This window comes from Lygodium microphyllum, chromosome 7, assembly GCF_053477565.2.
Source record: "Lygodium microphyllum isolate KBCC chromosome 7, Lygodium_microphyllum_v1.1.10, whole genome shotgun sequence".
Classification (NCBI taxonomy): domain Eukaryota; kingdom Viridiplantae; phylum Streptophyta; class Polypodiopsida; order Schizaeales; family Lygodiaceae; genus Lygodium; species Lygodium microphyllum.
The window spans coordinates 67,812,422-67,836,399 of record NC_141141.1 but is presented as its reverse complement, the minus strand read 5'-3'; the positions used below and the strand labels follow the sequence as shown (position 1 = coordinate 67,836,399).

At 41.6% G+C, this 23,978-nt stretch overlaps 1 protein-coding gene across 2 annotated transcripts in view; it reads left to right on the top strand.

Annotated features, from left to right (window-relative positions):
• Positions 1–23,646, top strand: part of LOC148033552 (Lojap-related protein) — a 41,936-nt gene extending 18,290 nt beyond the window's left edge. The window contains exons 4-5 of one of the 2 annotated variants that reach the window (XM_087681496.1): positions 10,697–10,785; positions 10,888–11,491. In XM_087681496.1, coding sequence (XP_087537622.1) covers positions 10,697–10,785; positions 10,888–11,012 — 214 coding nt within the window. In that variant the 3' untranslated portion in view covers positions 11,013–11,491. Of the gene's footprint in view, positions 1–10,696; positions 10,786–10,887; positions 11,492–23,328 lie in introns of those variants that run through there. The other variant, XM_087681497.1, reaches the window with a different exon arrangement.
• The last annotated feature ends 332 nt before the right edge of the window (positions 23,647–23,978 follow it).

Below are 23,978 nucleotides of genomic sequence, written 5' to 3'. Positions count from 1 at the left end.
TCATACATATATCTATCTAAAACCTAAAGTGGTACACTCGTCATTGTACCGAAAAAACGTGTTCACTCTCTACTCTGCTCACTCGCACTCTCTCTGTCTCCCTCACTGAGCGTAAGGTTTGTCTACCTCTATCTCTGTGCCTAGTCAATTCCTTCAAATTGGTATCAGAGCGTAAGGTGCTGCAGACGATCGTCAGTCAGGCTGAGACAGTTGTGAGCTGCAGAAAGCGGACAGGCTGTGGAGAATGTGCGAGGGCCAGGCTCCAGTTGTGTGCCAAGGCTCGTGGCGACTGGCAGGCGATAGGCGCGACGCGTGACGGGACGGGTAGTGGGCAGCAGACGTCGCGTGACGAGGCTGCGTTTGACCTGCAACAGGCCTGACGGGGCGCGCGACGCGCGACGGGACCAGCAAGCAAGAACAGGCCTGACAGGGCTTGCGATGCATGACGGGACCAGCAGGCCAAGTACAGGCCTGACGGGGCAACGGACCCGTCATCCAATTTTTTTAAATATAAAATCTTGTTTTATTTTAAACTCCTCTCCTCCGGGCGTTCGCGCACGCAAGCACAGTGTGCAGATTTGTGCAAAATTGAGCCAAAATTTTGGGGCTTTTCCCAGATTTGGGGAATTCGATGCAGGACAAGCAAATTTGTTAGAAATTGCAGGAATTTGTGACATTTTGTCCCCGACATTTGGGGCTTTTAATGTACATGTGCAATTTGGGCTGAAGTTAACTCAATTTCTCGACATTGAGGCACATTGGACCCAGTGCAATTTGGGGCTTTTGCGATTTGGGAGAAAATTTGTGCAGCATTTGGTCATTTTATGTACATGCAGGTTGAATTCCACGCAATTTGGACATCAACACTTGGTGAAATTTGGGGGTTTTGCTGAAATTGCTTTATTTTGGCAAAATTGGACAGTCCTATGCGTGACAGAGGACATGCAGATGTGTGTTTGACGCTTCTGAGCACAAAATTTTGGGGCTTTTGACCGTTCCTGTCAAATTTTATGCCCATGGGTACATGTACAACAGAAATTGCAGCTGAAATTTTGGGATTTCTCATGTAATGTGATGCACATGCCCTTTGGAACAGGTGTAATCAGTTGGATAATGCTGTAGCACTTGGTTTGGTGCTTCTGAAAACTGAATTACAAATGTGAAATTTGTACATCTGCGTGGTCATTTATTGCTGATAGGTACTTGTTTGTACCTTGGTCACTTGGGTGACAATTTGGGCCTGCATTTACTGGTTTTTTGGTCACTTTTGAGCTGAAAACCATGGCTGGAAGCAATACAGTAGTAATTTGATGCATATAAAGAAAGCTTGAAGGCGCACATAATTTTGTAGTGTAGCAAAAATAGTGCTACAATATCCTGCTACAAAAGAAGTAGGCAAAGCCGATCAAAACTAAAGGGGCAAAGTCTGCGGACATGGTTTAGGACGATTGGGATGAGTTGAATGAGCTTGCACGCTCAACCATAGAGCTATCGATTTCTGATGCCTTGCTCTTTAACATTGAAGGTTTGGATTCTGCATATGCTATATGGACTAGACTGGAAGAATTGTATGCACAAAAGAGTGCTGCAAGCAAAGTGTATTGGCTCAAAAAGCTTATGGATTTGAGTATGAAAGAGGGTACAGCAATGTCTACTCACTTGAGTAAGTTTAACTCCATTTTCACCTAGCTGGTTGCCTTGAAGTTCATGATTGATGAGGAATTTAAGGCTACTTTCTTGCTTTGCACTCTATCAGAGAGTTGGGATACATTCAGGACTGCTATAAGCAATTCTAATGTAATCCTTGTGTATGCTGATATAGAGAGTGCTCTACTTATGGAAGAGATGAATCGGCAGAACAATGCATCCAGTAAGTCTTCCAATGCTTTGCATACTAGGGGCAGATCACAGCAAAAGGGCAAATATGATGGCAAGGGACGCAGTAAATCACGTGGCAAAGATGTTGAATGCCATCATTGTGGCAAAAAGGGTCACTTTAAACGTGACTGCTACAAATGGAAGAAAGAGAGGAAAAGGCAAGAAGACAAATGATTGCAAGGAAGAGAAGGACAGTCAGCCTAAGAAGAGCAGTGTAAAAATTGAAGAGGTGAATGTAGTCACTTCTGACAGTGACAGTGGAAGTGATGTACTCTTTGTCTCTTCACATTTTGGTACACATGCTCTACTTGCAGATATAGATGATGATATGCATACCTGGATTCTTGATGCAGGTGCTTCCTTTCATATCACAACTCATCGTGAGTAGTTTTCCGCATATATAGGGGGTCAACATGGTGTTGTCCATCTTGGGGACAACTATACTTGTGAGATTACAGGTATTGGCAGTGTGCAGTTACAGTTTTAACATGGCTTTGTCTTTACACTTTAGCATGTACGGCATGTACCTCAGCTCAAGAAGGGCTTGATCAGCACAGAGCAGCTAGATGATGATGGTTTTCGTACCACCTTTGGTGATGGAAAATGGAAGATCTGTAAGGGATCTAGGGTTATTACCAGAGGTTGCAAGAGTGATACGTTGTATCCACTTCATGTATCTAGTGTGTGTGACCATGTTGTTGCCGTGACGGAACAGCCAAGTGTTTCTTTGTGGCATGGCCGGTTGGGACACATGAGTCAAACAGGTATGAAAGTGCTTTCTTGTTTGGGTTACTTGCCTCGTCTTCGTTATACTGATTTTGAGAACTGTGATCATTGTATTTATGGCAAACATGCACAGACTTCTCACAAAAAGTCTCTTTCTTTGAAATCTTCTCCTCTAGAGTTAGTACATTCGGATGTATGTCAAATGCCAGGATTATCTTTAGGGGGAAAGAAATATTTTGTCACCTTTGTCGATGATGCTACACGGAAAGTATGGGTTTATCCTATTCGTAGCAAGGATGAAGTGCTTGACAAGTTTAAAAAATTCTTGGCATTGACTGAAAATCAGACAGATAAGACACTTAAGTGTCTTCGCTCTGACAATGGTGGGGAATATGTGTCCAAAGCCTTTCAGGCATTTTGTGACAGCAAAGGGATAAGGAGGAAGCTCACTGCCCCTCATAATCCACCCCAAAATGGAGTTGCAGAGCGTATGAATCGGACCATACAGGATAAGGTCCGTATGATGCTGTTATGACAGTCGTTCACCAAACAAGTCTTTTGGGGGGGGGAGTTCCCTAAGAAGCGTGGTCGGGCAAAGCACCTTCATATGCTCATCTGAAAGTGTTTGGTTGCAAGGCTTTTGTGCACATTCGTAAAGAAAAACGCAGCAAACTTGAGCCAAAGTCTTGTAAATGCATTTTCCTAGGATATGTGACGAGGGTGAAATGGGGTATAAATTGTGGGATCCCGAGAAAAGGAAAATAGTACGCAGCAATGACGTTATCTTCTAGGAAGATCGCATGCACAAACAACCCGAAAAGACTGAGGAGGTCCGTAGGGTTGTATTCTGGGAAGAAATACCTTTTGGATAGCAAAATGTGCCCGCTGTACAGCAGCAAATACCTGCTGTAAATGAACTTGTAAATGCAGGAAATGATGTTGGAAATGATCAGCCAGCTATTGCCCATGAAAATGAGCCATTATATGTGCAAGAACAGCCAGGACAGTAAGATGTTAATGTTGATTTGCAGGCTGAAATACCAGGACAGCATGCTGAAAATGAAAATTTGTAGGAACAGCCAGCAAACAATGACCATTGGGTTAGGAGATCGTCTAGGGCTACTGGACAACCTGACAGATTTGTTCCTGGTGCAATTAATGTGGCTCAGTATGTTATGTTGACAAACTGTGGTGAACCGTCTTGCTTCAAGGAAGCAATGGACAGACAGGACAGCGAAATGGTATAAAGCCATGCTGTCAGAGATGGAATGTCTTGAAAAAAATAGCACTTGGGACTTGGTGCAGTTGCCTAAAGGACAGAAAATCCTTTCATGCAAACGGGTTTACAAAATGAAGGTCACTTCTGGTTCCTCACCAAAGTAAAAGCAAGATTGGTTGTAAAGGGGTACAAACAGGAGCATGGAATTGACTTTGATGAGATTTTCTCTCCTATTGTCACGATGACTACATTGAGAACCATTTTGGACTTGGTTGCAGTTGAGGATATGAAGCTCATACAGATGGATGCAAAGACTGCGTTTTTACATGGTGATTTGCATGAAGACATATATATGCAGCAGCCTGAAGGGTTTGTTGAACGAGGGAAAGAACAAATGGTATGTAAACTCAAAAGGAGTTTGTATGGGTTGAAACAAGCACCAAGAGAATGGTATCATAAGTTTGATACATTCATGCGGCCCCAAGGCTTTCATAGAAGTCAAGTGGATCACTGCTTGTACACCAAAAAGACAACAGATGGCAGCCTGATTATCTTGGTTTTGTATGTTGATGACATGCTGATTGCTGGCAGGGTTACTCATGCCTTGGATTCATTGAAGCAAAGTCTTCATGGCAGCTTTGACATGAAGGATCTTGGTGATGCAAATCACATTCTTGGCATGCGAATACTCAGAGATAGATCTAAAGGCTTACTTTATCTATCTCAGCAGGAGTATATCTCCAAAGTTCTGCAGCATTTCAATATGGAGGGGGGGAAAACAATTGGGGTTCCATTGTCTCTATATGTGAAACTTAGTGCAGAGGACAACCCTACATCTGATGATGAGAAGGCTGAAATGGCGAAGATACCATATGCTTCAGCTATTAGAAGTTTGATGTATGCTATGGTTGCTATACGTTCTGACGTTGCCTTTGCAATGGGAGTGGTTAATAGATACATGGCAACCCCTGGCAAGAAGCATTGGGATGTAGTGAAAGGTATTATGAGATACCTCAAAGGCACAAAGGAGTTGTGCATTTGCTTTGGAAAGCAGAAAGCATCTGTTGTTGGCTTTACGGATGCAGACTATGTTGGTCATGCGGACTGCAGGAAGTCCACTTCTGGGTATGTGTTTACTTTCACAGGAGCGGTCTCTTGGATCTCCAGGCTACAAAAGTGTGTTGCATTGTCTACTACACAGAGGCAGAGTATGTAGCTGCCACTGAGGAATGCAAGGAGACTTTATGGCTTTCACGTCTGGTGGGAGAGCTTCGCATCACAGAGATACCCGTTCTCCATTGTGATAGTCAGAGTGCTATCATGCTAGCACGGAATCATGTCTTTCATGGAAAGACAAAGCATATACAAGTGAAGTATCACTTCATTAGAGATGTACTTGACAGCAAGAGCATTGAGCTTGTCAAAGTGCATACAGATGATAATCTTGCAGAGCTTCTCACGAAGGGACTTCCAGCAAAGCGGTTTGCTCATTGCCGATAGAGGATGGGAGTTGGATAGATATATTCATTTCAGCTTTGTACGTACTTAGACTTAGCTGATTCTTTTCTCCTCTTAAGGCACATTGCCTTTAGGTAGGAGGTTGTTGGGAATAAAGGGCCATCGTGCCTTTAATATGTGCACGGGTGTGAGCACACCCTTAGCACATTGTACTTTTATACATATATCTATCTAAAACCTAAAGTGGTACACTCGTCATTGTACCGAAAAAATGTGCTCTCTCTACTCTGCTCACTCGCACTCTCTCTGTCTCCCTCACTGAGCGTAAGGTCTGCCTATCTCTATATCCGTGCATAATCGATTCCTTCACTAATATATATTTCAACCATAATTTGCAGCCATAGCAATCACATATCTTACCATACTCATACGGGATGTAAGAGCAAAAGTTTCTTCATAATCTATGCCCTTTTTCTGTGCATAGCCTTTTGCTACCAACATTGCTTTGTACCTGTCAATTGCACTATCAGCCTTGCGTTTGAGTTTAAAAACCCATTTTGTGCCAACGGCCTTCTTGCGAGGTGGTAAATCCACAAGATCCCATGTAGAGTTAGTGGCAATACAGTCTAGCTCATCCTGTATGGTCTGCATCCAATGTACATCTTGCTGAGCTTCGTCCAAGGAAGTAGGCGCATTATCATCCAATAGTGAGCTCATAAAAACATGCTCATCACAATCATCTACTTCCGTAAAATCAATCAAATGTGCCCCCCTTGCATCATTTGCTGCATTTCTGGCAGCCCTTCTAGTGTGTTGAGGTATAGGAGCATCCATTTTACACTCTTGGAGAGTCTGTAACAGCCATCTTGGGACTATTTTGGCTGCATTTACAGCAGCCCTTTCATGTTGTATTGCTTCTTCCACTGCATGTGGCAAACCATCATCGATACCTTGCTGTTTGGGAGCATATGGTGCAACGACAGCTTGCTGTATTAAGTCTGTCGTGCCATTTACAGCAAGCACAGACTCCAAAGTAAGTGGCACAAGATCCTCAAAGAAATCACCAATGTCATGGGTGGTTGGCATTTGAAAGTGATCATGTGAAAATGCAACATTTTCAGCAAATAGGATATCCCTACTGACAAAGACTTTCTTCATGCGTGGGTCATAGAAGCAATAGCCCTTACTCTTCGAACTCTAGCCAATAAATATGCATTTTACAACCTTGTCATCAAGTTGTCCATGAAGCTCTTTTGGAACATGTGCATAGGCTATGCAACCAAACACTCGAAAGTAGTCTACTTTGGGTCTCTTGCCATGCCAAGCTTCAAACGGTGTGATCCTCTTCAGTGCCTTAGTGGTTGCACGATTCAATACATGATCTGCTCTGTGAAGGCCTTCTAGCCAAAATTTAAGAGGTAGCCCGTTGCTTTTTAGCATACAACGAGTCATCTCCATAACAGTTTGATTCTTCCTTTCAGCAACACCATTTTGCTAAGGAGTCATTTTAACAATGGCTTGATGCGTAATGCCATGATCAAGCAAAAATGTCTCAAAAGCATGAGACATGTACTCCCCCCCTCTATCTGTGCGAAGTGTGTGCACTTTTAAGTCAGTTACAACTTTAAGCTTTTCAACAAGATGTTTGAAATGCATGAACACATTGGATTTTGCCTTCAGCCTATACACCCATGTATACCGAGAGTAGTCATCAATAAATGTAACAAAGTATTGATGACCTCCAAGTGCGCATGTCCTCATGGGACCATATGCGTGTCAGCAATGAATAGTAGCTGAAATTTGCCTCATGATGCGTGCAGGATCTAGAAAACTGAAAATCCCCAAATTTTCTTGAGCCAATGTGGAAGAAATTGCGCAATGTCTATGAGTTTGGTAAAAATTTGCGCAAAGGGCCTCCAATCGGGCAAAGGTCCCAAATTTTTGGTGGGAATGTATAAGAAATCAAGAAATTTCTTCGAATTGGTTGCCAATTTGAACTTTGGGAGCAAAAATTAGCAAAAGCCCCAAATTTTTGGGTAGAACGAGCTGAGATTCGAGAAGAGATGGCTGAAATAGATTGGAAATTCAAGAAATTTCGAGAAAACCCCAAATCTGAAAATTAGGCTTTCTGCACTTTTTAGGGCTTGCAGAAATTGGCCGGCATGACTGAGAAAATGGCCGGCAGAGCTGAGAAAATGGCGGGCAGAGTTGGAAACAGCAGCAGCTCTTCCAAAACAGCAGCTCCTCGGGCTGCGTGCAGGGCTGCGTTTGGGACTGTGCGTTGGACTGTGCGCAGGCTGAAAACAGCAGACCTGGAGCAGATGACTAAGCTGGACAGATCTGCAGCAAATGGACAGATTTGGAGCTGATGGCTGAGTTGGACAGATTTGGAGTAGACAAGAGACGGCTCAGCTACAACTCCTCCTCTGCTTTAGCAGCTCCTTCCAGTAGCTGAAAACTCTTCCTCGAGTTGAGAACCAAGCTGGCAGCAGTAGGACCTTGGGTGGGATGGCACTTGCTGATGGTTGCTGAACAGAATCCGCGCCTACGAGCTGCTCTGAGGAAAATGGCAGCCAGCTATGGAGAGAGAGAGGAGAAACAATGATAGCAAGCGAGTGAGCTGAAGTAAAAAGAGAAGAGTGTACTTGCTAGAATGAAAGATAGAGTGAAAGTAGAACTTATGTTTAGGTCAAGGGTTGACCTAACTAGCCTTCCACCAACCAACTAGAGTTACGTTTATTTTACTCTAGAGCCTAGTGTCACTACTTTAAGTTTCTAAGACACTAGGTGTACACACCTTACATTGACACTTTAATAAAAGTCCACACCATACAAATTACATTGGGTGTTGCCCATAGAATTGGTAAATTCTATCAATTACCATAATTTGTGCACTCTGATGTGTCCTGTGATGTTTAGTTGAGCCCAATCTCGTATATGGTGCTATCTCTTTGTACATGTCTTTGTGATGTGCAAGCATTGAAGTCCCCAGCCAACAAGACATCTCCAATATTGAAGTAATGCATAATATCCTCATATAGTGGTAAATATAGTGATTCTCCCCTTGCGGTGCATATGGGGAGTTCGGTGGAGGAAACTAGCCCATTGCCATGTATATATCATAGGGGTAATTTATATGTACCTAAATCCACATGAAGTAGGCCTTCTCATCCCTCTGCATGACTTGCACCATATGCTATAACTCCTCACTGTATAGTATGACTACTCCTCCAAACCCTTTGGTCCCTCCTTGTGATTGGACTCTAGGGTAGCATGCCATCTCCCATGTGTACCCTCTCACGTTTGGCAAGTGTGTGCCAAGACTTTGGTGCGTCTCTATATATAAGATGATGTCCTTGTCAGTGAAGGTTTCTTGGAATAGCCCTGCATCAGTCCTCATGCCTCCATTACAGTTCCACACCGCAAACTTCAAGTGTCTCATAGACCACACCCAGTCATTGACGCCTATGTGTGATAATGATGTGTCTGTCTCTGTATATTGCACATTTGCCCGCTTTGTGAGCCTCCATAATTTGTGGCATGCATTTCGTGTGGTGGGCTATATGGGCGGGTGTGAGATCATCCTCAAGATAGACTTTTTCTCCCTTAAGAGCCTTCCTTTTGGAGAGGAGGGCTCATTGTGGACTCCAAATCACCAAATTTTAGGATAAGGAGCTGGCCCTTTTCTAGATTCTTTTCTATGCGCCATGCATTTTCCACAATAAAGGGGTCCTCCACTCCCATTTTTCCACACATGCTCTTGGCATGTTCTAGAGGACTGTCTCCCTCGTTCCATCCAACCACCCAGACATTTAGAGCTCTAATTTTCCTTCTCTTCTCCTCTTTAAGCACTGCATTCATTGGCTCTTCCTTCTTTGTTGGTGTCTTCTTTGCCACTTCAATCCATTTGGAGTTTTCAGCTACCTCAACTTGTGCTTGTTTCACTATGGTTTCCCATGTATTGATCTCCTTTGTCATGTGTGTCTTCAGCTTATTTATTTCAGTTTGTACTTTGTTGTGCATTGCTTTGGTGATTTCAATCTCTCTACTTTTCTATTGTTTGTGTGTGAACTGTGTTATTGACTTGTTGAACCTTTTGATTGTTCAGGCTGGTTTTGACCATGGGTACCCCGCGTATATCTTACTCTCTTTGTTGTCCATCATCATCTTGCATATTATTGAGTTTCATTACAACTCTTCTATTTGATGGACTTGATGGACTTGAGATTTTGTTGCTATGCCCTAGCCTTCGATCTTTTGAGGCTTCCTTATCAAGTTTGGAGGATGCTTGGTTTGTTGTTTGCAGCTGGAGGTTCTTTACCCTCTGCCTTGACTATGTTCCAAGCTTTGCAAACTCACTCCACATCTATGATGCTTTTATAGGGTGGAGGCTGCTTTGGAGGTTGGTGGTTTTTGGCAATGCTTGATTTAGTTCTCCTGGTGGCTACTTCTTGGCAGCTTTGGTGGCCCCATCTCTATGCTACATAGATGAGATGGTGTCATGTTTTTTTCATGGTGACCATATTGATTGATTGACGAGGGTGACAAATGGAGAGTGGGATGGACGGTTTTGTTCGGCTACTGGATAGATGTCTACTACATCGACCCTTGAGCCCCTAGGATTGATTCTGATGGTGGCATGGCCGGTTTTGTTTGGTTACTGGACAGATGTCTGCTACATTGACCCTTGAACCCCTTGGACTGATTTTGATGGTTGTTTCATGTCAAAAAAGCTAACTTCTCTTTGTCATGGTCAAGCCTATACATACTCCACTCCTCCTTTACTCTTGTAGTACTAGATCACATCCACTTGGAGAGAGGGATATAAGAGATATTGCTGGTCACCACACGTGCCATCACTTGTGTAGTTTGTATGGTACACCTCACATCTTTTGTTATGGATTCCATTGCCTATTAATTCATTCTTTGAGTTCTTGTGTTCTCTCTTTCATTGCCATTCTTCTTAGTGTTTAGCAATTGTGTTCTGCTGATTAGGTTGGAATGGGAAAAACAAGAATACATCGGAGAGACAAGAATACATCAGAGACTTGAGGCTCATAGAAGCTCATGCTTTTCTCCTCTATAGACTTATAAAGTTTTCTCGTGTGGTTTTGAATGGCCATAAAAGAGTAAATGATGTTATTCTCAATCTGGCTGTAGTCTGGATCAAATTAAATGATTACCCTTAACAAACCTGTGCACAATTCACCTTGCAACAATTAGGGACAACCGTTGATGAACTCCTTAGTTCGGTTTGATAGCATATCTAAAAGACTCAGTGTTCAGGTTATTTTTTCTTTCTATTGGAGTATATCATCAATTTTAAATAAATTATCATCACAATTCGTGGTATCTTCAAGGGATTTTTGAATAATGACACTTTCTTTTGTGGCTGTCTTTCTGCTCATTCTACAGGAAAAAATTGCGAGATGTTGGGGGAGAACAATTTAAGATGGTTCCAAAGGGTGATACAAAACCAAATCCATGGACACTACTTGATTTTGGTAGCTCATCGCTTTTTCACTGATTATCATGGAGGTTCAGTACTCGTTGTGTCACTTGACCTTTAATTATTTTGCGTACTTGTGCTTTGCCTATGTCTATAGGAGATGTGGTAGTGCACGTTTTTATGCCGCAGGAGAGGGCTTATTATAACCTTGAGGAGTTCTATGCAAATGCAACTGTGGTGGAGCTTCCTTTTAAGTCACATGCAGCTTCAAGAATGGGTTGATTTCACAATGGTTGCTCAGCTTCAAGATGTGCTTACTCAACTTCCTTGCAGCCATGATGTATCAGTGATCTTCATCGACAGGTCAAGGACTTGGGGACAGTGGACACACACGATGCATTTGTGTTAGAGGGCCTTGCTAAGGACAGCTTGTATCTTCAGGTATCTAATTTGGAGCTCCTGGGACAGTTAGTTTATGGTTGAAGCTGCTATTGTTGCCTTGGAGGTACCTTCACATCTACCACCTTCAAAGAATCTAAAATCATGGCAGTTTGGTGCCTAAAAATTCTTTGAGCATAAACAAGGATTCACTTTCTGCTTCAGCTATCATCCATGATTTCATTGCATTCTATGGTTTAAGATTTCAAATTCTATGAATTGTGTGCAATGCCTATGGCATGCTTTCTGATCACAGGCATGTTAACATGCTATATATTTCAAATATGTATACTGATTCTATCAAAATGTTGCCTTTTTCATAAGCTACTTGCACAATTTCCATGTGAGAGCTGTCTAATTGTTGCCTTACAGTTCTCATTACCATTTCCATGCTACTATACAGTCGGTCCTAGATTGTAGCTTGACACAGAAACGGCTTGAAAAGTTTTATCGTCCTGTGGGGGAAGGCAGGGAATTGTTAATAGCAAACTTATTCTTCTTGGATGAAGCCTTACTCTTCAAGAACTTGCATCAATGTTTTGGATGAAGCTACCTCTCTCAGCTGCGTGGATTGGTTGGTTTTTATTGGACAATCCCTCTTATTCAGCACAGTTGCTGGCATGGGAAGTTACAGTTCCAAAGATTGTAAACTCACATAAAGCTATTGAGCAGAACTCAGAAGATTCCACGAGTTATTAGCACCATGTGCAGGTGGAGGCTGAATAGAAATGTAGCCCTCAGATAGCCCATGTTGATTAGAATTCGGAATATGGTACTGCTGGCTAATGTTGTGTTTTGATATTTCTGCCCATGTCTTTCTTCATGGAAGTTCAGTGACATGACTTAAAAGGTTGGCTGTTGCTCAGGTTCCTGATGTTCAGGCTGTTTGACAATTGACTGCCTGTTTGTTATATTAATGAACTGGTTTTGCAATTTGGTGAAAGGGCAGGCTGCATAGTTGTAAGCAACTGCTGTGTATAAAACAAATTTTGTAGCCAAATAGAGACGTTTCTTTCCACTCAACCTTGCTCAATTAGCCAGTTCCTTCAAAATGTACAACTTGTAGTTCAAGGCATAGCGTACCAATTAGTTATATGCCACTTGTACAAGCCAGCTGATAGACTACATCCTTGGCCCGAAGCTTTTAGCAAGTCGTCCAATGATTTTTTCTATGAAGTAAACCGAAAGTTTGGGTTGTTGGGACACATTTGAGGGTGTTCAAACTAGGTTTTGAACCTAGTTACTTAGGCTTGGAATCATTTGAGTTTGGGTTATTGGGACACATTTGAGGGTGTTCAAACTAGATTTTGAAGCTAGTTCCTTAGGCTTGGAATCATCTGAGTATGTGCCTTGGGTAGATTCTTCTTACCTAGGTTCAAAGATTTGGATGAATTCGAAAAGTCTTCTCCATCTATGCTTGCCACTTTTTGTGTCCCTACCCTAGTCTGTTTCTATGCTTGTTTACCTTTGCTTGAAATTTAAAAGGGGTCAATACAGCCCTAAGAAAGAGCCTTGAAGCTTGTCAATTTGGCTGAATTGAGTAGGGGCCATGGTGAAAGAAGCGTTAAGGCAAAACATGGGTTTTCAAGAGATGATTGCACAAGAGGTCCTTTGCAATTGTGTGTGTGCACAAGAGGGATCGCATCATAGGTGAGGTCATGTGCAGATCTTGAGATCAACTACAACCCATAGTCTCCACCACACTTTTGTACATGGTTATATCAGATCTGGTTCTCCTTTTCTTTTCTATCGATGAAACAACACTACACATGGTTCAACCCTAGTATAGTCCCATCGTATTGTATAGTTATTTTCAGTATTGTTTCATAGGCCACCCACTTATTTGTAATGTTATCTTTACCTTACTGATGAGATGACATTAGACATGGATGTACTCTAGATTTTGTCTCATAGGCCACATCCGCCTTATGTAGACATTAATATTTATTTCTTTCTTTCTCTCTCTCTCTCTCTCTCTCTCTCTCTACATGTGCACACATACATTTTTCGATAGAGTTGAAGTTTGGTATAAGAAATTATAAGGCCATTTTTGTGTAAACAATCAAATACTTAAAGGTTCTTTTGTGGATATGATTATGCAAGTTGTCGCTAGCACTTCTAATTACTTGACTTTGTCAATCCTATATCCAATGAAATGAAGTTGCCTTTGTGAGAAGCACGTGATAGATAGTGGATATGCATTGATTTGAGTCAACAATTTGCAAATAGTCTTGCTTTGCTCTCAATTGCTAGATGATGCTTTTATAAGACTCATAAGGAAGATATTTTAGCCTAGACGGGTAAAGCTCAAATTCACGCATTTAATCTTTTCTTGTAGCTCATCTAATATTTAAAAAGGCTTGCATAGACTTTCCAATGTCCTATCATTCATTTTTTGACATGTCAATAAGATACAAATGTTGGAACACTCAATGGAACACCCTCTTGTATGTCGGATTACAAATGTCCACTCTTCAAAGAATCCTAACAAAAGGATAGCAAAGGTTTTATTATCCTCTTACATGCAAAACTTGCCCTCTTGAGTACTATAGTCAAGTCCAAAATTTAAGCAATGTGATTATGACACATCTTGATATATATACTTCGGTATTACAATGTAACTGTTAGTAGATTATACATCTAATGTGTGAGTCTATGTATTACACTGTATAGTTATGTAGTTTCTTACTAGGTATGATGTAGATTGGCCACCTTGATTTTGGTAGCCAATATTTTAGGGGCAATTTGGTATTTTTGGACACCCAATTTTGGGGCTGCCAAACTAGTCACCCACTTTGGTATGTTTGGTGTCTTTTTATAGGTATGTTTCCTTCTCATTTAGTCACCACATTCAATTAGTTGCTTTCATGGTGGAGAGAGGGAGCAAGTGCTTGATGACTCACAATCTAAGCTTGTATTGTATTGTGCCTTATTATATGGATTCCATTTCCCAAATTTTCTCTTCAAATGTTTCTTTAATCTTGTAATTACGAGAGGGGTTGCATGTAGTACATTGTTTATCCTTTGCTTTGTGCTCACTTGAACTCTTGAACTTGTGTTTTAAAAACGTATTTCTCTCATATCCCTTGCCTTATTTTATCTTCTTTGCATCTACCTCACAATGGCTCCTTCATATTCTACTATTGATTACAAGCTTCATTTTGTTGTCTACTCATCTAATGTTCTTTTGGAAGCGTGATGTGTACAAATTCATAGAAGAAGGAGAATGTATGGTGCTACCATTGTGGCAAGAAGGGACATCTTTTGGATAGCTCACAGGACATTAGGGGCACAATAACAAGAGAATAAACATATGAAGAAGTTTAGCAACTCCTATGAGTCATCATCTTCAGGTCTTGGCCAATATGGCCAAGGCAACGATGGTGTGGGCCTTCTCTTCTATAAAGTAGGCAAACGCCATGAAGGCCTCCTCTTCCTCCTTCTAGTCCTAGTGGTGGAATCATCCCTCACAATTCTCCAATCCCAAAGAGGGCCTCTCTAGTGCCAGAGATGGAGTGTGAGAGGACAATGGAGGTGGGGTCTTCGAGCCTCATCCATATGCAAAGGCAATGGACCAAGAGAATAGCTTTCCGTACATATCTACAAAATCTAGGACATTAAAACTGTAGAGATACAATTGATATCCAGGTTCATTTGGACTTGTTTCATAGCAAAGAGAGGCATTGACTCCTAGTTAGAGCTTACATAAGGGGACACTTTGGCAATCTTGTGGAAGGTAACAAATTCATCATCACATATGCTACTAGGCATTGTTGATAGGCATGAGATGTCTTTTTAAGGCACCTTGGTGGTGGCTTGATTACCTATTGCTAGGGTATCCATGGTTTTATCTACATATCATTGTTGTATGTGCTATGATGAGTGGCAATGATCTACTAGCTTGTGACCTTAGTACTAAAAAAAATCCTTCTCTTTTCCATTATCACTTCCACACCCAAATGTCTTTCAAGGTCAATTCCTATTGGAAAAAAATGAAAATTGAAATGTAATAAGGATCGAAGCTTGCTTGGAAGAGCTATGGTGGGAGAGCAAGAGCAAGAAAGAGAGACACAAAATGGGAACTCCAACAGTCGCAATATGTGACCGAGCCTTCCTTTATTCAAATGGTCACTAAAAGAATAAAGAATAAAGTGACGGTGACGGGCATCCGGTTTTGATATACCAAAACAAGGAAGCAGTTTACTGCTCAATACCTGTAAGTGCATCCAAGTAATAGCCAAGATCCATAATCGGAGCATAAAATCCCATATAGCATCCAAGGTCGTAATGGAAAAAGCCAAGTCGTAACGGAAAAAGCCCAAGTCAATGTCCAACTGCTTAAGGGAATACTCAAATGAATGTCCAGACGAGCTCAAACAACTACCATCCACGACCAAAGCATAAAGCATTCACCAAGTCATCATAACCTGTATTGGGTAGCCTAGGCATAAACCACGTCATATATGAAATGCCAGCTCCAAAGAAGTGACAGTCAAACCCAAATCGAGCTCTAATCTTAGCTCAAAAGCATTCCGGAGCATAAACAAGACATGTGGCATAGTCCAAATACATCATGGCATCATACAGAGTAGCCGGGAGCACCTCGTGACCAATAGGCATAACTCAACTGTAGCATAAATAGCTTCATCCCTGAAGTTTCCAGCAGCATATAACCTCTGTAAACTGAGCAAATCAGTGCTCAATCCAAGCTCAAATCCATAGGCAAACCATAGGCATACATTCCCGTATGTATAGGCACCAACCGGGCATAATCAGGCATCAAATGTCAAGACCTGTAAGCATAAAATTGAAGTAATAGGTGGCTGCCTTGTTTTGGACAGATCTGGGATTGTTCAAAATAGTCAATGTCTGAGCTAAATCAGCTCCAAATGCGTCGCACATAAGAGGCATAACATCCACAAGTGATCCGGTATCAATAGACATCAGTAGAAGCATCACATAAGCCATAGGCATACAAATACATGCTGTCTCAGACCTGAAATCTGTTGCAGAATATTCTATCATCAGAATTTGGTAAATCCGACATTACTATCGCGTCCGGAGCGTGCCAATATCCCAACTTAGACTCTTACCTTGCTTGAATCGGGTTTTGAATGTTCGAGACAACAATGGGCCCAAAGGGGGCACAAATGGGGGCCAAAGAAGGCCTACACTAAGCCTCAGCAAGCCTTGATAGGCTGGAAGCAAGATCCAGGTGAAGGAAGCTCTAAGAGGTGTGAGCTATGGCTGCCCACAACCTGTGAAAACCCTGTTTACCTAGACCTGTGGACTGAGATAAATCTTTGAAATAATGAAGCAATTCCTCGTGTGGAAGGCCAGGATGAGCTCTTGAAGACCCGCTCTGATACTAGTTGAAGATGCAATGGCAGTGGAGGAGAAGAGGAAGATGTGAGAGAGAAGAGCACACACAATGTAGGTGCTATCCAACTGAACTGACAGCCTTATTGCACTATCATATTATATATGAATAAAGAATAGGCAGTCACATTATACACGAGTAGGCCCAGAGGCCTTTTACCCCAACAATCCACATAAAGTACCAAAATAAGCAATGAGCCATCATGGGCTTTCTTCATGTAAAGACATGAATCCATAGCACTCCCGTTGTAGCCCTGTGACTGCATAAAGGCATCAAACTTATGATACCACTCCCTAGGTGCCTACTTCAAGCCATAAATACTTTTCTTCAACTTGCACACTAGGTACTTCCTGCCAGGTTCTACAAAGCCCTTAGGCTACTCCATGTAAATCTTATCATGCAAATCTCCATGCAAGAATGCAGTCTTGACATCCATCTCATACATGTCCAAGTCAAGCTGCGCGACTAAGGCCAAAACCAAGCCTAGGGTGGTCATCTTGATCACAAGTGAAAAGACTTCATCAAAGTCAACTCCATGTTTCTGTTTAAAACCCTTAGCAACAAGTCTTGCCTTATAAGCCGACTTGGGGTGCCCAGAGGTACTTTTCAGCTTGTATACCCATTTGCATGGCAAAGCCTTCTTGCTCTTAGGCAATGCAACCAAATCCCAAGTCATATTCTTATGCAGAGAGTCCATCCCAGACTGCATAGGTCTCTCCCAGGAGTGACTGTCACCCCTGAACATAGCCTCATCATAGGTGAGAGGCTCTCTTGCATCTATAACCAAGACATAAAGCATCGAGGACTCGAATCTATCAAGTGGACGTCTATCTCTAGTAGACCGTTCCACGGCAGGCTCTACTGCATTTCTAACACGCTGGCCATGTGTACCAACTGCTGCTACAGGCTGACCATCTGACTGTGCAGGTTGGGACTGGAGCACGGGGCTCCTCCTGGAATATAACCCTACATATCTTCACCACCTTCTCAGGCTGCTTATGCATCTTGTCTTCATGGAATACTACATCATAGCTGCGGATGACTTTCCACGCCTGCGGATCCCAAAGGCGGTAACCCATCTTGCCTACATCTCCATAGCCAAGGAAAATGCATTTCACACTCTTAGGATCCAGCTTACTACGCTTGTCGTTGGGCACATAGCAGAATGCCTCACATCCAAAGACCCGTAGATGCGCATAAGACGGAGGTTTCCTAGTCCATATCTCCTCTGCAACCTGGAAATCCAAACCATTGGAAGGTGATCTATTTATGATATACACATCTGTATTGACTGCCTCAGTCCAAAAGCTCAATGGTAGGCTTGCATGGCTAAGCATACTGCGTACACGCTCTTCCTGGATAGGTCTATTCATCTGCTCAACTAAACCATTCTAGGGTGGGGTATAGGGGGTAGTCAACTGCTGTTTAATACCCCTCTCGTCACAAAACTGCTCGAAGGCATGTGACATATAGTCTCCCCCATTTTCAGTCCTAAGGCATTTCAGTCTATGCCCAGTCTTGTTCTCAACCAATGCAAGCTAACTGTGAAACACAACCAAGACATCGGATTTAAGCTTAATGGGATAAGCCCAGACTTTACGCAAAAAACGTCAATAAATATCACAAAATACTTTACACCACCCATAGACTGACAGGGTATGGATCCACAGACATTCGAATGTGCCAAAGCCAAGGGCTCACTCATGTGTATCCTACCAGACTTCTTATGCATATTTCTAATTTGTCTTCCATAAAGACAATGCTCACATGAATCAAAACATGCATAGTCAAGGGGCGGTAAGTACTGCTTACCAGAAATCATTTTCATTCCTTTCAAGGATATATGGCCCAAAAAGATACTTATGGGATGGAACGCACTGACAAAACATGGTGAACAGAGAACCCATCAACTACAAGACGATAGAGGCTGCCAACCTTGGCACCTCTAGCAAGCATAAGTCTACTACATGTGATCTTCCAAGCAAAATCCCCAAAAGAGACATGAAACCTAGCATCATCAAGCTGCCCTACAGACATAATACTTCGTGTAAGTGCAGGTACATGATGTACATCCTGTAACATAAAAGTACTGCCATTGGAGAACTATAGTCGTACATCCCCAATGCCAACAATAGCAAGTGATATGTCATCACCCAAGCGAACGGAACTAGAGACAGTGCAGTAGGAGTGGAACCACTCATGGCATGGTGTAACATGAAATGAAGCACCAGAATCCAAAAGCCAACACTGCGCATACATAGAGTGAACCTCGGTCAATGACATAACATCACAAGAACTAGATGCAAGTATGTACTCCCCATTAGAGTCATCAGTCTGCATGACATTTATCTCCTTGATTTTCACACAGGATTTCACAGGCATAATGTTGCGATCAGAGGACTTTTCTTGTACTTTGTCTTTTCCCTTCTCTTTGTACTTCTCATTGCCCAACTCATGACACTGTGGGCATATGTGGCCCTTCTTGCCGCAATGATGACATGCCACATTAGCATCTCTCTCACGAGACTTGTTGCGCGACTTAGACCTAGACTTCTACGAGTCTCTACCACATCCATACCCACAGTCATTCTTTCCAGTACCATCTCTGCCTCTAACAGTCATAGCATGCGACACACGAGAGGCATTCAAGTTCTTACAGTTGATCTCTTCCTGCAGAGAATAGCACTCTCTACATCATGCAAGTTCAAAATAGTAGCAGGAGCACATAAGGCAATGCGGAATACATCCCATGACTCACTCAGATTCCTAAGCAAAAACAATGGAGTAACCTTATAATTGAAAGTAATGCCCTGTGAAGTTAAGTTCTTGAGAATAGCATGGAGTTGGCTCAAATGAGCAGAGATCGTCATATTCTCCTTCATGCGCAGGTCCATTAGTTGCTTCATCTAACTTGCTGGGTTTTTCTTGTCATAGAGGTTCTTGATTTTATCCCAAATCTGCCAAGCATTCTGCTTTCTCAACCACATTGTAATGCATTTGTTCAGTGAGAGACAAGATAAGGGTGGACTTGTATAACTCATCAAGCTCCATCTATTCGTCATCAATCATAATTTCAGGCTGCTCTCCATGCAACCTTAGTGGTTTTATTTGTGATTTCTGCACCAATACCTACCAAACTTGGCTCAGTGTTAGTGGAAGAAGATGCCATATTGCAAGTTGAAACAGTGCAGACAATTCAAAACTGCTTGTTGTTTTCTGCATTAAACAGCCAAAAGACCACCAAAACCAAGGTAAAATAACCACGAACTGATAGCCAATGATGTTGTCTACCAAGTACCATCAGTAATATATCGAATCAAGATGATTCAGCATGAAAATTCCATGTTAGTCCATATATAAATACTTGCTGTAATAAATTACAGAACTATGAAAATGAGAGTTGGAAGTGCCAAAAGCGGATCCCAAGTCAATCAAATACTGCCAAGTCCAAGACCAGCATCATGTGGGCATAGCGTAGGCATATGACAGTCGATAATCATGAAACCAACACTGAAACATGTCATACAAACATGTGCCAGTGAGTTGGTACACCCCCCAATCAAAGGAGCAAAATGTACGTGCCACTGCCAAGACTTGACACAAGTAGGTGTCAACTCATAAGATAGTTGATAATCATGAAATCAACACTGAAACATGTCATACAAACATCTACCAGCATCATGTGGGCATAGCGTAGGCATATGACAGTCAATAATCATGAAATCAATATCGAAACATGTCATACAAACATCTGCCAGTGAGGTGGTACACCTCCCAATCAACGAAGCAAAATGTACGTGCCACTGCTAAGACTTGACACAAATAGGTGTCAGCTCATAACCAAGTAGAGTGGACCAAACAGTAGAAGCAAAGTATCATCCAAAGTGAAGATCCCAATAGTCTCAAGTATCCAAAGTGCTCAATAGCATAAGCCACCTGCTCAATGTCTGTCAAGCATCCAAAGACACTCCCATTGGCACAACAACCGTAAATTTCAAGCAAGAAAACTCGAACAAAGCATGTAAGAGTGCACCAGGACAGGTGTCCAAGATCAAGCATCAATGAGACATCCTGAGCATATAGGATCCTTAGCATCCATACATAGCATTCATACACATCAAGTACATCCAAACTGTAACTCTGGCAAGCCAAGAAATAGCCAAAGTAAGCTCCGAGCAATCAAATGTCAAGCCCAAGTAAGTTGCAGTAGCAATCAACTCCAGGACAATGTAACTAGCATATATAGAGATGGCATAAGCCAAGCATGTCAAGACTGGTCAGACATAAGTGAGGTACATGCCAAAATACATCCAAAGACGGAGATTCAAGTGCTACAAAGCGGAGCTCAAGCTCAACCAATGATCTGAAGCAATATCAAGCTCAAAGTCAATCCCCGATTATCAATACATCGAAGACATAGCTCGAATCCAATAGGCATATCCAAACATAAGAAAATGAGCTTTAGTCCTGAATATTCTAGCAGCAAATAAATGCCCAAAATTGAGCAAACAGTGGCTCAATCCAAGCTCAAAACCATAGGCGTACTTTCCCATATGTTTAGGCACCAACCGGGCATAATCGGGCATCAAATGACCATGTAGCATAAGCATAAAGTGTAATGATTGGGGGCTGCCTTGTTTTGGGCTGCCTGTGGATTGTGTAAAATAGTCAATGGCTGAGCAAATTCATCCCCAAAAGCATCCCACATCATAGGCATACATTCTCCTAGCATTCGGAGAGCATTCGGGACCAACTGGGCAACCAATGTCAATGCCAAAGTGGTCCATACATAAAATGCTAATGTAGCACTGTTGTGGGCTGCCTGTAAACTGTGTATAACATTCCCAAACCCGAAGTAAATCACATCAATGCTCAATGCCAAGTCTCGGGATCAAATGCCAAGCATAAACCAAGTGTATAGTGCCCAAATGAGGCTGCCAATGACTAGGATGAGCTGTCCAGGGACCTGTAGATCAGGCGCAAATCACGATAATCTACATGGGGTTGTTGCTGCTGTAAATGATGGAATTTAGGGTGCTCAAGGGCTTTACTAAGTGTCAAGAGAGGCACACAAGAAGCCTCAAGTACCCACAAGAGGTCTATGATGAGATATGAAATACGGGAGCTTCAATGGTGTTGCCCCCGTTCTCTTCTCAGACCTCTAGACCTATGAACTCAATGAAACCCTGAAGAAAATGAAGAAATGCCTTTGATGCAATGCCCTGAGGATGCCCAAAGGGACTGGGTAGGTGCTCAGGAAGCTGGGGAGTAACGGGAGCTCGAGAGAGTCGACTATGGTTGCTGGGAAGGAGACCCAATGAATGTAGGGATTCAATGGGAAGCTGAAGAAATCACAAACCAAGTCGGAATGCTGGAGTAACCATACTCTGATACTAATTGAAAGGTGAGAAGGATCAAAGCTTGCTTGGAAGAGCTATGGCGGGAGAGCAAAAGCAAGAAAGAGAGAGACACAAAATGGGAACTCCAATAGTCACAATGTGTGATCGGGCCTTCCTTTATTCAAACTATCACTAAAAGAATAAAGAATAAAGTGATGGTGACGAGCATCCGCCACGTGCAATGTGCAGTGGTGGGCATTGTTAGTGTAATAATACACGGGCGGCTAGGCGGATGCGCCTTTACCCTTAACAGAAATTTCATTAATTTTAAGGGTTTACTAGCTTGAGTTTATGCTACACTTGGTATTACAAAAGGTCTACATTTTTTGGGGAGAGGATGGAGCTAGTTGTAGCAATCCACAGTATGAAAATATGTTGCTCCTATTAATATTTAAAATTGTTATTCATGTTGATATTAGACGTGTTCCCTATGTTCAAATGTTGTCTCTACACATGTAGGCCCTCTAATTAGTGAAGGTATACAATCAAGCACTTGAAAAGAGACAAGTAAAGGTTTTATGTCTAGCTTTTAGCTAATTTTGTATCTTTTGTCCAATGCTATTTGTATCTTATGTTAATGACGTCTCATCCTACCTTGCTTTTACAAGGTCATTGAGCAAAGAATCCAATATGGTGGAGTAGCATGTGAAGGTTTTTAGGAATGACAATATTATTGAGGTTGTGCATACTTCTCATCACACAAATACAATATTTGTAATTGAACTAGTTTTCACACTCATGATACCTCAAGTGGTCATTACCAAGACAGGATGATGTGAATGCTTTTGCTCTATTTGTAGTTCCGTATGCCTTTTGGTATTTCGCTTGGGGCACTGAGTATTCACTTGTATTCAGCCGTTAAGTTGTAGACACATTTGTTTCTTTCAACAATCCAAATTTATGATAATACATATTTCCTTTTGTTAATTCAAAGATTATATTATTGTGAATGATGGTATTAGTTAGAGATCCTATTATCCATTATGTATCGACATTGTTTATGATTCTTTCTTACCATGGTGTGCTTTCTTTTATATACTTTGAGGGATAATATGATTAACAATCTTCTATGGTAGTTGCATGTAGTTTTGACATTCATGGTTGACTTTTAGGCTTAATATTGTCTATCCCTCATAGTAGTGTGATGAAGAAGCATATGAATGCATGCTTGTTTCTGAATCTTTCTAAAATTGTGGTTGAAATTTTATATTTTGATTCAATGCACTTATTTGATTGTGAGTGAAATTTTGGACCTCATTGCTAACTATCCAACTAAGTTGGAGGATTTAGCACTAATTTTCTAGTCTTTGAAGCTTTCCATGTAATGCTTTTTTAATGTGAGTTCTGCTATACTGACCACCAAGGGTATATATTATACTAGGTGCAAGTGTATTAGCACTCAAAGAGGACTTTTTGGAAAGAAGGTGGCTAATCTAGGTGGACTATTGCATGAATGGGCACAGATTGCAAGAAAAAGAAGATGATTGCATTAAAACAAAGACAAGTGAAAAGAAAGGGGCACTTTCCCTCTCATATGTTGGAGGTTAGGATGAAGATGATGATTATTGAGGATGGTATGTAGGAGTGGTGACAAAGGAAATGATAATAGCTATAATGATAAAGGGTGAGGAGATGGAGTAATAAAAGATACATGTGGCAATACTAATTTAGGAAGGCAATGACTTAAGCAAAGAGTGCTACGTAACTATACATTGTATGTTACTTGATTAATGGTCAAAAGATGTTACTATAGAAACATTAGCAAATTAAACATTAGTTGATATACAAACATTACTAATCAAGTATTAGTTGATATAGTATATACAATATACTTGCTAATACTTATGCATTACCAAACATTTAGTGGAGGTGGTTTAAAAATTCATAGTTTCAAAAAGCTTGAAATAAATCATAAGAGACTATTCATGGAGTTAAAAAATGGATGGAATAGAATTTGAGTCATGGAGACAAAACATGGAAAGGATACAATTTGTATGTAGGAGATAGTTGCTTCTCCCTTCCATAATCATC